Source organism: Silurus meridionalis, chromosome 8 (assembly GCF_014805685.1).
Source record: "Silurus meridionalis isolate SWU-2019-XX chromosome 8, ASM1480568v1, whole genome shotgun sequence".
In the NCBI taxonomy this organism is placed as follows: domain Eukaryota; kingdom Metazoa; phylum Chordata; class Actinopteri; order Siluriformes; family Siluridae; genus Silurus; species Silurus meridionalis.
Window position 1 is genome coordinate 15,981,879 of NC_060891.1, and position 14,693 is coordinate 15,996,571.

Below are 14,693 nucleotides of genomic sequence, written 5' to 3' on the forward strand. Positions count from 1 at the left end.
ACTTATTTGTATAACTGTGAGCTACTTAGTCATAATTATTATTTTTCTATCAAAAATGGCCATTTGGTGTAGTGTCCAAATCTCATCTTATCTCAAAGTACTGCAAAAAATGCACAAATTGTGAATTCATTGCTTTATTTACTTTTTTAGTTTTAGATTTTTTAGATTTAAGTATCATAAAGCTTATAAAGCCATAATATTCCACACACCAAAAATGCAAATAAGCATGAAGAAAATATGGACATGTGATGAAAGTGGCAGGCAACAAAAGAGGAAAGGACATATTATTAACATTCATTATTGCACTCTTTGTCTGACAAGTGAAAAAAAAAAGAAAACGTGAGTTAAAGATAAGCAGTGTTCTTAAGAATACTAATTCCGAATTGGGCTCTGCAATAATCTTCATATCAGAGTAATGCAGATGTTAACAAGTTCCCTTCGAATTTAGGTGTCTCACTAGATTCTCTCATTATCACAGAGCTTGCACACTCTTCCCTAAAGAGGCCTGAGCATGTGCTTCTCTTCTCCTTATCCCTGCCAGGTTTTCACGGGACTCTGCTATCACTTAGATAGAGATTTTCAAACTTCTTCAAAAACAGTTCTTTTTATTAGCGAGCAAATTATTAATAAGAGTAAATGGCAAACTGTTCATACGTACTCTACATACAAGTAAAATGGTGGACAAAGCATACATTCATTAGCGAACCCTTTTGGCAGATAAAAGTTTTTTGTTGTAATCAAATTAAATTATTATCTCTAACATTCACATTCATATAGAGTACGACATGCAGTGAAATGCTTATTATGACTCTAACATGTAAATAGAAACCAAAAGAGGATATGAATAATTTTAGAAATAAAAATCAAATATAAAGTAATAATAAAGGTGTAAAGTATAACTATAAAGTAAAAATAAAGTAGGGATAAAATGTATATATATATATATATATATATATATATATATATATATATATATATATATATATATATATATATATATATAATGTGTACAGGGATGAGGGCAGTATTTATGTATGTATTTTAAATAAGAAGTCTAATTGAAGATGTCAGAAAAATGCGGCCTCTGATTGGAGCCTACACAGTAGTTCTTTATGGAAAAGGGTGTTCAAGGTAAGAATGATTCACCAATGATTGATAAATAAATATTTGATCGCCGAATATTGTACGCTAATTGAAGTAGCTGTTTAGTAGAATCATGATTTTGCATACCATTGCATAAATGACTACCTGACACATAATACATTATAATATTTATGACTAACAATTAAATAATTCATTAGTTAGAAAGTTGCTCTGAAAACGGGTGTCATCAGTTGTTTTCTTATGAATGACACATTTGTCAGTGAGTCAGTGTTTCTGATGTAAAGTAGCCTTTTGTTACCAAACACCAAATAACTAAATTAGGATATAGACATGAGTCTTTCGCAAACTGTGAAACATTAAAATGTTGGTTCTCCATGCCCATGTTGATAAGTGTATTAAAAACTTGAAAAGTATTAATTTATGGTACATTTAGAACAGATAAAAATGTGCGATTAAGTTTGGACGGCTCTAATATATATATATATATATATATATATATATATATATATATATATATATATATATATATATATATATATATACAAGAATAAGAAAGAAAGGCATGGGTATGTATATATGATTACAGTAGTACAGATTTAGTGTCTCACTATTAAATACGTAGCAAACCACCATCAAATACTTAATGTAGTGTAATAACATATGGCAGACTAATTAATACATTAATAAACACAAAGTACATTTTTATTCTTTTATAGCAATATAGAATATAGAAGATTGTCTATGAGATTTGCTGTTACATAAAATATATGTATTTAATATATGTCTTGCTAGTGTCTTTATTTACTATCTGCTTTTTACTCAGAGGTGACCGCATGCTTATGCTAGTTGAGGAGGTGTATGATGCCTTTGTGATGACACTTTTTTTTTCTGTTTTCTCACTCTGATTCTTAAAATAAATTGTCTAGCGTAACCACATGCTAACTAATCCATTTAGGGCTAGGGTTAGGTTATGGGGTTAGCGTTATGAGTTTAGAGTTAGAGCGTTATGAGTTTAAGTGTTAGAGGTTTCAGGATTAGGGTTCGGGTCTACGGTCAGGTTTAAGGATTCTGGGGTCAGGGTTCAGCATTAGAGTTAAACTTAGGGTTTAGGGTTCAGAGCTAGGGTTAGGTTTCAGGTCCAGGGTTAGGGTTTGGTTAAGGGTTAGCTTTGCTCCAAGGTCAGCCTCAATGCCTTTCGGCTGATGAGGAGAGTGCCATAGGGGTGGAATTCTGAATGATTTGATTCTGATGTGGTTACACAGCTACACAGTGTGTGACAGTAAAGTGTATTGTGTTTAAACATAGCCACATGCTAAATGTCACTGGTTGGTTTTGTGTAAGTAAATATTGTTTTTTTGTTGTTATTTTAGCTGTATACTAATAAATATTAAATGAGCTAGATAACAAGCTAATGCTTTGGCCACCCCACTTATACATTTTATAAGCACTCCGTAATCTGACAAAACACAATCTTTCATGGACTACGGTCACTAAGATTGATTATAACAGGAGCTGAAGACATTTTCTTAAAAATAAGCATCAGCTGATGATAAGACACTGCACGTTTGTGTGTTCTGCCTTCATGCCTCTTGTATTGTGTATTATGGCTCATGTGGGGAACACCAGGCAGCATTTACTGGGGCTCGTATCAGCTCATAATGCAACTTTGGGTGCAGTTACTGTGGTTTTAAACGTGTTCTCTGAGGTACCACAGTCTATAAATACCCATATGCTTTCCAACTTGCATTAACTCTACTGCCTGCACTTCCACGGGAGCTTTGGGGGTGATATTCACATGGCATAATATATTCTTAGACATGTTTACTTGTTTTTAGGGGGGGGTGGTCATAAAATACAAATAAAAAAAAAACAACAATGAAAAATGTGATGTTTGCAATGAAATGCTGATGTTAATTTTAGGCACATGGGGCCGTGATGAATTTGTGTTAAGTATGAGTATTCTCCCACAGCGCTGAAGGCTTTGGTGTGCGCTATCATCTGATCAGAGCCTCCGCATTCTGATCACAATGGTGCACTTATCCCTCTCGCTCACAGGACGACCTTTGAATAGATATTTATATATAAAAGGAGATGGATATCAAAGATAGAGGGAATGCTTAAATACTCGTGAGATTCCGCAGTGTTTAACCCCGGATTAAACTGCCAGGGTCCGAGAGTTCTTCAAAACAAAGGCAAGTTCAAGACTTCCCCTCCCTTAAGGATGTGTCAAGGGCAATCCAGACAAAAGGCGAATGTCTTCTTCAGGCAGCTGATAAGCATCTGGGCCCCGCCAGGGTGCTGCGATTCCTTTTCTTCCTCAGTTCCCTTCTCTCTATTCAGACTAATGGCTACAGTGATTTAACAGAATATGGGACTCTGGTGATTGTTTATCTGGCCCTTAAGAGCACACTGAGTGATAGGCTTTACGCGCGGGAGCGAGGTGGGCCAGCGGCTCCGACGACAAGTTATTGTACTAAAGCAGCGTCACACTCGCTGGAATGATTAATGTCGGTTTCGGTTCCCTGCCCTGTATCAGGGCGAAGTTCCCCAGACAAAACTTTTGCTGAATCTTAAGTTGTGTGCGAGAGAAAAGGAGTTATCCTTTATTGATTTTCCTCCCCTGTGCTCTGCTGTAGCCTCTGTCTGTAGAGGCATCAGCACTGGGAGCACTTTCATTCTGATTCTCATTGCATCCGATTTCCTATGGATGGGCTGTAAGTAAGTGGCTCATTTTTTTACTGTGCTATACAAAGGGCCTGTCAATGAACTCTCCTACGGTCGGCACATTTGTTCCTCCACGTAAGACAGGAATGCACAAATACAATAAATAAATCAACACACCTGTCTGCTGGGGAACAGTGGCAGCAACAAAAGACCCTTCCCCTTTTCTGTTTTTTTTGTTGTTTTTTGTTGTTGTTTGTTTTTTCCGTTTAAATAATAATGCCATTGGATTGTAAATTTAATGAGATAAGTATGAATGAATTCATCACCCCACCACCAGTCCTCTTCATAGCAGAGTCTTACAGTAAACTTTTGCTCTTTTAGTAGCTTTTAGTTTTGTTTATTTGCTGTTTGTGCTTAATGACTAAATGAAAAAACAACACTAATGGTTAGAACCGGTTCCATTTTCATGTAATAAAATGTACAGCTAAGTTTAACATAGCACTTTTTTATTATCACAGTTTTATTCTCTGTGACAAATATAATAGAGAATATTATAGAAAATGTTTTTCCCTCATATTTTTATTTCAATTCTGTTAAAATACTTCTTTTGTAAGCTTTTTACATATTCAGTACTAAAGTGAAAGCTGTGAGGTATATCTCTTGATCTCTCTCAGTCTAAAAGAAAAAGATTTTAGACTTATCATGAAAAAAGTACTAGGACAAAGCTTATGAAAAATTATAATAATATTATGATTGAATTTAACACACGAATAGCAAATAATAACCTTTAACAAGCTGTACCTGGCATTTGCTTAAATGTGTAAAATATTATTTACTATTCTACTAAATATGAAAAGTTTATCGAATAGTTATTAAAGTAAATCTGTCTTGACCTTATTGAGGAAAGAGATATTTAAAAATGGCCTAATTTTTGCAGAGGACCTCCTGAGGTCTTAATTTCCGAAACACAAGACCAGAACATTGTAATATTGTGATAAATACACATTTAAACATTCCATCTTTTGGAATGTTTATTAGTAGGCTTTGTAATTTGCGTTACTCTTTTTCATCAAATGTGATCAACTTTTGCTGAACAGTCCTGTGCACCTGGAATACGCTTAGAGCAAGCACACTAAACTTATGAATAGTAGTTTGTAGGTCAATTTATTAGCTGGACAAATAGTAATACAATATTTATTCTATGAGCAGATTTAGCTGCAAAACTATTGTTATTACAGACCCCACCCCAATGTTTCAAATGTATGTGATGCATAAAACATCGAGATTAATTGTAAAGACTGCGAAAGCTTCGAGAAGAAAACTATTCTGCACACCTTATGTTTTATTCCTTTCACAGCAGCAATGCCCCACCCCCAACCCCCCAACCATCCCCTGGGGCACTTCCTCAACATTTCAATATTTACTTCAACAACACCACAGAAGTTGAAAACGCATTCAGCTCGAGCATCTCCATTCTGCAAGCTTATCCCCCATCCCCCTGAGTGAGCTATTCAGTCTGCTGAATGAAATAGTCTAACGTGTGCTGCCTTCCTTCCGTTTGATGTGCTTTAAATATTACAAAGCATTTAATTATACAAACTGAAGACGGATGCAGTCCTGGGACTGTCACTGGGAAAAAATAAATGTACAATCAAAATTGCAATTACCTGCAAAATTTCAGGGGTAAACAGATCAGCAATCTCATAACAAACACGAGCTAGTTTGCATTCTGAAATGAATACAGTTAGATCCAAAGCAATTTCCTTTTATTTATCTTAGCCACCATGCATAAATAAAGCAAGGGCATTGCAGCAATTAGCATAATTAGACTGTGGTGGTCAGACCCTATGTGATTTCTTAAGATGCATCACTGCGGTTTGTTTGTGTATGCGTGTGTGTGGGGGTGGGGGTGTGTGGTCCTTGTTTGAGTCTGTTTCTGAGCGCTGAAAGCTGCAGAGAAGGCAATTATGCTTGGCAGCTTGAAGGTCCTCATTGCCTGTAGGACTTTAGGAGCTAAGCCTTGGGCCTCATCAACAAACCTCAATATCCCGACATCGCTCTGCTTTTATCTGGTACCGTGAAGCCCTTGCACTGTTATAAATGAGTAAGCACATCAAACATCAAATTGTAATAAAACAGTCTGATCTGCTGAGCAGCACCATTTGGAAAAAAAATGGTTCAATAGTGTGAGCTCATCATTAAAAGAGGATCCATTTTACAAAACCGCTATGATTCGATAGCCACTTCAACCAGCACTAGACCTCTCTGTGCAGGCCTGAGTGTGCTGAAGAGAAGGCCACCGTCTGGTTACTCTGACCTCGCTGTGATTCATACACCCTGAGCGTACCTTTGCGAGCCCCGGGCCACTCCACCGGCCCTCGCTGCCGAGCTGATTATGGTGTAATTATGATGGCAGCCTGCTGCTGTAATGGAACCTTTTGATGATGGGTCTCAGTCGGGTACTGGAGAGCTGTAAGGAGACTGACCCTCAGCGCTTTTTACATCCTGTCTCTCATAGCGGGGTCTTAGACTTACAATACTACACTGCTTTCAATAAGCCACTCGTGTTCGCCTATGCTGGATAGGCGAGCATTTAGAAATGAATATTATACCATTGAGCAACTTGAGCCTGCATTTGAAGGGGATGGGGTTTTTTTGTTGACTTTCCAATGCTATACTTTTTTTTTGTAATCATCGTAATGGCCTGGCAAACATTGTGTCTTTTGTCGTTACACTATCTAGCCTGTACTTCAGTAGCATTCAAGGTCACTCAAATCTTTTCTTCTCGGGTTCTATTTTTTTTTTTTTTTCTATTCAGCCATCTGCCTTCATCCCTGCTCCCCCACCTCATGTCCTGAAGAATAGTGCAATGTGCCACATGAAGAACTCGCTGTGTGTGCATATACGGGTGTGTACATAGTGCACATGTATTTGAACCTCAGTGTTGGTTTAGTGTCAGCGCCTAGCTGGCAGTCACCTCCTGACTAAGCCAGGCCTTTCATTTGTTTGTATGGATGTCATATCATTTTATTAAGCCTGTGTTTAAACACATAAGCATTCAAATTAGAATTAATCCTCTTAGAGTTAAACTAAATCCTCTTAAACCAGCCCCTTTACACACACACACACACACACTCACACAAACTGATTAGAAAATATATTTCCAGAAACTAACCTGACTCAATCTAAGGTGGAGTTTGTATAATAGGTAAGCCTATCTCTCACTTTCTCTCTCTCTCTCTCTCTCTCTCTCTCTCTCTCTCTCTCTCTCTCTCTCTCTCTTAATAACAGGGAGAGCCCAGTCGCCTCAGCACTTTCTCTTAACTCTGATATTATTGTCTTGTACCACCACCCGAAGGTGACTGTTATCACTTAATTAAATCCAGGGAGGTAGAAACAATATTGTTGTCTCATCACCCGAAGGAACTTTTCCACAGCATGGACAGGGAGAAATTCGTGTTCACTTTCTACTCATCAAGCGTGCTGATCACATTTTTTCCCCTGTCTTTTCCTCACTCTCCACAGTATGCTAATTTAGATTTTATATATTACCCGTCTGAGCAGTTTTGCTTGTTTTTACAGATATTTCTGATGATCCACTAATTAGACATGTTGCTTTCCGTTGTGTTTATATATTGGGGAGAAATGTGGCTGACTAAATAGTTTCAAACAACTCATGGTGAATAGTGATGTTTTGTCCCCCCACTGTTTGTTTAGATTTTCTTTCTGTAGTTCACAACTAAACATGCTATTTAATGTATGGGTTTTATGTTTCTTCTTAATTATAGCAGCAAAATCTTTAAAAAGAGTATTTTAATATATTAGCAGTCAATGTCAGTCTGTGTGTACTGTAATTTAAATTGTCTCTAATAACAGGAGTACCATCTATGCCAATAATTTTCTTCTATAATTGCCTCCTTCTCTTTCATATCATCTCCTTAGCTTTCAAATTCTCTGTTGTATTATTATTCAGCATCGACCCAAACCCCCCAACCTCCTCACACTAAACCCAAACAAACACACACACGTTTACACATAGTCCAGTATCTTTTTATAACAGATGTCAGCACCGGGTCACTCTGCCTATAAAGTGGGCCAATAAATATGTCATGTTGAGTTGGAGCTGAGATCTTTTCTCTAATGTTAAGCTCCATCTAAAATAAACGTTATAATGAAGCTTTCATTCGAAGGAGCTCCCAACATGGAGAAAGATGAGTGATTTGAGCATCCCCTGAGCTAGGGCCCTCAATAAATAAATCAATACTCTGCATCCATATTTGCACATTTCTACATGGCTTGTCAGTTTCAAAATTGACTTGAGTGAAAAATATGTCTTTTTTTCCTTCCCAGCTCCCATGGCAATAGACTAGTCCTGATAAGATTTCTTTTAAAGCCCCTAATCATTCCCTCACTCTGTCTGTGTGGTTCTCTATAATGAAAAATACCCTTTTTTTTCTCGGCCCAAATGTCGCTCTTTTATAAACACATACACATAGTACACATGCTCTGATCTTACACTATAGCCAAATGCTAGCTTATTTCAGGGTTGTTATGTGATTTTCTGTGATTTGTATATTGAATAAGAGGATTCTGTATGTCTCTCTTTTGGGTCGGTGTGTTTTTGAGTGTGTCTGTAGAAAGGAGAGTGGCTAATAATAAGATCCATGCACAATGAGATTCTCTTCGTCTCTCAATCCTCCTCTCACATAGACACATGCAGAGTTCATCAGCTCTGCTTGTTTTGATTGCGCTGATTGTTTTGAGGGGTTGGGTAGGTGAAGGGTCAGAGGAGTGAGGGGACCTTGGCTCTGCCTGAATATGTGACATGCTCCAGACCTTGGCTACCCTTCATTTTCTCTATAATCTCGTTTTTTTTTGGCCTAATCATTTATGATAATGTTAATGGTCAGCAAGGCCAGTGCATAAATGCAGCAACATGGTGGCATGGTTTTGTGCAGGGCAACGGGAGTAGATTGATGTTTGTCAGCACATGTCCTTCACCTCCTATCCTATTCCTATCATATTCACCCACCATATGAAAACACAAGGTAATTTGGATTGAGTCTACATTGGCTCCTCTAGGGCACCAAGCCTGAATTGTGATATTGCTTGAAATCGTGGTGTTTGTATGTCTCATTTGTTTTACATCCCAGCCTCAAGTATTAAACCACAAGTGATGAAAAATATTGATCCACTTTAACGTCCTTGTTCTAAATTTTGAACCTTGAATAAGATACAATATAACGTTGTCAGCGACAGCTGTAGATCAGAGCTCCAAAGATTCAATTCCATGCCTAAGGAGATTTAACTGAATATGTCTAAAAACACAACGGGTTCCTGCTTCGCAAAATTCCCATTATGTTCTTTGAGTGTTTGCCGACAATCACCAACCCATCTGTCCTAACTTAATCTAGCCTCAATCAGATTTCAGCCTAGAACCAAAGGTCAGACACATCACCTGGGATCCAGTCCCTAGCCACTTTTGAGCTCTCCAAAGAACTACTGCAGCTTATTCGGGATATTCTTCTTCCCACTTCAGCTCTGCAGAGAGAGAGAGAGAGAGAGAGAGAGAGAGAGAGAGAGAGAGAGAGAGAGAGAAAGCACAAGGCGGTTCGTGAGGCATGACTGTTTTAAACAAATGACATAAAAGGCCCATCCTAATGTAACACATTTCTCCCCCAGAAGTTTGTCTGCCAGGTGATTTATAGGGCATTTTACCCAGTGGTTAGCCTGTAAACAGAGGCCGTTTATCACAGCAGGGAGGCTGACTGAGGCGACTAGGCACTCCTCCAGAGACCTGGCTCTGCTGCCCCACACTTTTAGAGACGAGCAGCCAGTAGATGATTGGAGAGTGGCTGGAGGCCACTGCTGGCAATCCTCTCCGACTGGCAGGGTTGGTTCTGTGGGGACGCAGGAATTGTGTCAGTGCCAGATCTGACTTTACACAGTAACAAGGTTGAGAAGATCTTCCACTGATGTGTGGGGAGGATGCAGTCCCAACAGAAGCAAAGTACTTTCAACCGACATGAAATGTGGGAATTCTGATAGACTCAAAGCGGTCATAGGATTAGGTGTTACCTGAGATAACTACATCATGTTATGCACTTTTGCACTATACACACATACACACACACACATATAAACCGATCAAGCATATGACCACCTACCTAATATTGTGTTGGTTCCCCTTTTGCTGCCAAAACTGTCCTGGCCTGTTGAGCAATAACAGTATGAACTTTATTCATTTGAGCTACAGAAGCTTGTCTATAGGATCAGACCACACGGGCCAGTCTTCGTTTCCCACGTGCATCAATGAACCCACTTTACCACTGTTCCTTCCCTGGATCATTTTTAATAGATACTAAACACTGCAGACCGGGAACAGCCCAAAAGAGCTGCAGTTTTGGAGATGCTCTGACCCAATCGTCTAGATGTTTCCTTGTTGCCTAATATACCTCACCTTCTAACAGCTGCCATGATAAACAGATAATCAGTGGTTTTCACTTCTTTTTTAATTCTGTATATTTGTGCTTTGTCTTACATAAACTGCTGAAACTCTCTAATTTCACCTTGCAATCAATAATAATTATTATATTAATCTCCAAAGGCACTCTACCTTTAGCATGTTACACATGCTAACACTTGGTAAATGGACTAGCCCTGCATTACATTATCTGCTATGAGCTTTACTGGTATTCTTGTTAGTGTTAGCTGGTGTGTATCATGCTGTTAGCTTAATACTGTGTAGGCTAATTTTTTTTTCTTACGCTCCACAGAAGATACTGTTTGATTACTATTTTAGAACAGACATAATGTACAATCAAAGCGCAATTTATTATAACGTAATGTGGAAAAAGTGCCACTGCTAGCATAAACACAGTTCATATAAATTGTACCGAATTGAACTAAATTTTACGCTGTGCACTGTGAAGTGTCATACCGAGCGTTAGCGGCAATATTAAGGCAGTCTAATGTAAAGTGTAAGCTAAGCACTGGTGCTAGCAGATGTGTGTTTGGGGAAGCTGTCGGGCTCCGACAGAGCGCTGTGGGAGCTCCTGTTGTCAGCTGCATATCAGCGTGCTGTAAATAGCCCGGGGCTCTGCTGTTTTATCGGCGGGTAGAGACCACGCGCTCCTCTCGCCAGCTGCCGCTGCTCTTTTTAAAGCTGGAAATAAACGAGAGTGAGAAAGAAAAAGAGAGACGCACTTCTGCCCCATCTGTGTAAACCTCATTTTCATAAAAAGGTGATCAGATCGACTGGGGCATTGTGTGCAATGCTTTGTTTTTTTCAGTTCTTTCTTTTCTTGTGTGCAAGTCTTTTTTGTTGTTGTTGTTACTTATCCATCTCTCTCTGTCTTGGCTGACTCATGCCTATGCTTAGCAGGCCCTGCAGATTATCTGAATCAGTAGGGGACAATATGTAATTAACCTAGCTGACCTCAGTACCTTAATTGTTGCCTGTTGGATGCCTAGTCTCTAAATCTCCAGCAGTGATCTTCACAGAAGAAGACTTTTCATAGTCCAAAATGCCTAATTATATGCATGTAAACCCGAAAAGCATTAGACAATCCTGTGAATGAAAAGCCTGTGTTATTAACGTGAATTCATCGTCTTGTAGTGACAGCTTCTTGTAGTTCTTATTCATCATGTTTTGTTTTGGTTTCTCCAATGATTCAGTTGTTACTTTTTTCGTTTAGTGCCCTTTATCAGGCCTTGATTGTGGTTTTCAGGAGAAACTCTGAGACATCCTTACTGTTGGAAAAAAAAACACGCCCTTTGTGGGTATTGTCTCGCTCACTTCTTCTTCCTTTTCCTTTCTTTCTCTTTCTTTCCACAGTCCCTGGATGGATTCGTATTTGCACTAAACAAGGAGGGGAGGTTTTTGTATATCTCAGAGACCGTGTCCATATACCTCGGCCTTTCACAGGTGAGTGTGTGTTAATATGTCTTTTTTTTTTATGCATCTGAAAGCCAATCCTGACAAATTAGTGGTAGTTTAACACCTTGCCTGTCAGTTGGACTAGTGTTTCATTTGCACTCTTCGGTGCTACGTTTTGTGGAGAGAATCTAATGCAAGTTGCATATTACAGTCTGCTCCAAATTGGCTAGAATCTAGTAATGAATAATGTAAGTAACTGGGAGGGTGTGTGTTTGAATGACCTTGAGTTTCCACATGGCTCTGTCTTGTTTAGCTTCATGTTGAGAACTGGAGAGATTCAACTAATTTTGATTTAGACCCTCTAGTCATTAAATAAGTTCAGTGCCAGCTCATTGAACTCTAGCTGTCTGCCTAAATATTCCACAGGAAGTCGTTGAAATCTTTCGTTTGTTAACAGTGCCATTGGTTAAATCCCCCCCCCAAAAAAAATTATCGAAGAAAGTGGTGCGTATGGGTTAAATTAAAACAGCCTACTTTTTTACCAGATTAAAAAGATTAAATCGATGAGTTATTTGCAGCTGAAGTAGGCTAAGGCAAATTCTAATTTAATTCAGCATTAATTGATTGATGATTTTTATCAAATAATTGATTAGTTGTCCCCAAAGTTTGTGGAATTTGTTGTACTTATCTTTAATGTGGGTTTTATCTGCAGTCAGGAGCTTGGCCTGCTGATAAAGGGCTTGTTAAGTCTTTAGTAGGAGTAGAGTTTATTATCTTACATGGCTAAGCTGATCCAGTGATTCTGCTCATCTTAATTACCGGTAACTTTATAGCTTGTTAATCTGTCTTAGAGCGCAAAAAAGCGTGCATCCTAGTTAATTATTTTCAGTGCTAATTAGTGTGGTTTAAGCTTTTATATTTGACTAGGTTTTGATTTGTTTAAGGTAGATTCACTCTGTGTTTTTATTCTTTGATTACAGAATATTAATGAAACAACAGATCATTTCTTATCACCCCTGAAACAGAGGCAACTTCATCCAAAGAGTGATTGTTGTTATAGTGTGTTTTCTGGTTTTAAGCGTTAATGGCTTTAACATTACAAAAACAGGTGACAAGTAAAAGGATATAATTACTGTATTTTTTAATAGTGTATGCAAAAGCAGCATACTATATTGTAGCACACATGGTGAAGAGAAGGTCATTCATATTTTTTACCACTGATGCATTGGCCCTGAAATTTTAAGAGCTAATGATGAACGTTATTAGGCATTCAAGACTTGAATCATCATCCAGCCATTACATCGGGCCACAGTCGATAACGTGACCTTTTAGCACCGCTGCTCAATCATACGGGTGTTCAGACTTTCAGATCCAAGGGTTTTTTTTTTTTTTTTTTGCAGAGAGAGAAACTGAGGTTTCCAGCAGCAGTAAAGAAGTGCTAATCTCTCAATCGTGCCCTTCCTCAGGTCTTTGATAGTAGATATAAAGTATCCTCTCCTGTCTACAGGAGCAGAGAGACAGTAGTGTTGGATAGTGGCACAATTATATCTGATAAACTTCACAGCTTCTTGCTGAGATTTAAAACCTTTGGTTAACTGCATTTGTTTGATAAAGAATAAAATGTTAAATTGGAAGAGGTTGTCACCTGAATGTGTGTGTGTGTGTGTGTGTGTGTGTGTGTGTGTGTGTGTGTGTGTGTGTGTGTGTGTGTGTGTGTGTGTGTGTGTGTGTGTGTGTGTGTGTGTGTGTGTCTGTGTGTGTGTGTATGTATGGGTGTGTGTGTGTGTATGGGTGTGTGTTCATTCGTATGTTTTACAAAGTAAAAATTCCTTTAGAGTGAAATTTCATTTCCTTGTGATGTACGGAAAGACATATTTTTATAGACGGGCCTGTGAAATTTTGATATCTCTCTCTCTCTCTCTCTCTCTCTCTCTCTCTCTCTCTCTCTCTCTCTCTCTCTCTCTGTCCAGAGACATACTGTCTTGGGCCTCGCACCCACGAGAAAATTTTCACAGTCTTTGCCACCCCCCATCCCCCACCCCCACCCGTGTACCACCCGGAGCTGAATGAAAGAGTGATGTGAAATTGCTTTTCCCTCTGTGGCTATTGACCACCTTGTGTTACATTAATGTGTGTAGACTGGAGCACCTAACAGGTTTTTACAGTATGAACAAGCTTCTCCTCTTGTATAGCAGACACTATTGTGATGCTGTACAACCTCAGCAGATGCCCTTAGCTATTTGATAATGCACGCGGCATGGTCGAACTGAAGGGAGTGGATGTGTTCTTGCTCTCTTATCACCGCTGTTTGTGACTCCACTTCCAGATTCCTCTGATAATGAGGCTCGTGTTTGACAGTAGGTGAATCACGGCAATTCTTACCCCTATTATTCACTCCACCAGATGGCCATTTAACCATTTTTGTTGTGCTAATAGCCATGATCATTTCACTTCTGCATGTAAATAGGCATATGCTGCCAAATTTGTCTCTTGTCTTAGTTATCCTGTCCTCCGCTAGCTACTATCTGGCTTATGAGCAGGGTGATTAGTTCATTTCCAATAATTAATATGTGATGGATGGGTTGCCGTCTTTCTAGATTAATCACCAGATTTGCAGTTGTGCCATTCAATAAGCCATCCCACGGCACAAAATTGAGTGGCAGGAATATAATCATGCCACTCGGGCCTTCTTTTACGTGGTTTGTAAAGTAATAAGCGTAGTGCATGGTCACAGGCTGGATGAGGGGTTTATATGACCTTGTTGCAGGGTCAGTGGCATCCCTGCAGTCCTCCTGTACAGCTAATGTGGAGGTACAGCTTGTGACTGGGCAGCTGTCTGTTTTCTAAATGGAGATGTGTATGTTTGTTTCATGTAACAGATGGCATTGTGTGCCAAGGCTGATGGCTAGGAAAATAATAATTGCATTATTCCAGCCAAAAGAATATTAGCTTTTGGAAGGTGGCCATTATTCAGCCTGCACCCCTGCCAGTACAGCATATGCACTCGCATGGACTGGATATCCGAGGAAATTGATACATCTGGAAT

The 14,693-nt window shown here is 38.9% G+C and overlaps 1 protein-coding gene across 3 annotated transcripts in view; it reads left to right on the forward strand.

The window, feature by feature from the left end:
- Positions 1-14,693, forward strand: part of LOC124390344 (neuronal PAS domain-containing protein 3) — a 220,455-nt gene that overhangs the window by 137,959 nt on the left and 67,803 nt on the right. For 2 of the 3 annotated variants that reach the window (XM_046856232.1, XM_046856233.1), the window contains exon 4: positions 11,606-11,695. The exons of the other annotated variant lie outside the window; for it this stretch is intronic. In XM_046856232.1, coding sequence (XP_046712188.1) covers positions 11,606-11,695 — 90 coding nt within the window. The remainder of the gene's footprint in view (positions 1-11,605; positions 11,696-14,693) is intronic. 3 annotated transcript variants of the gene reach the window in all.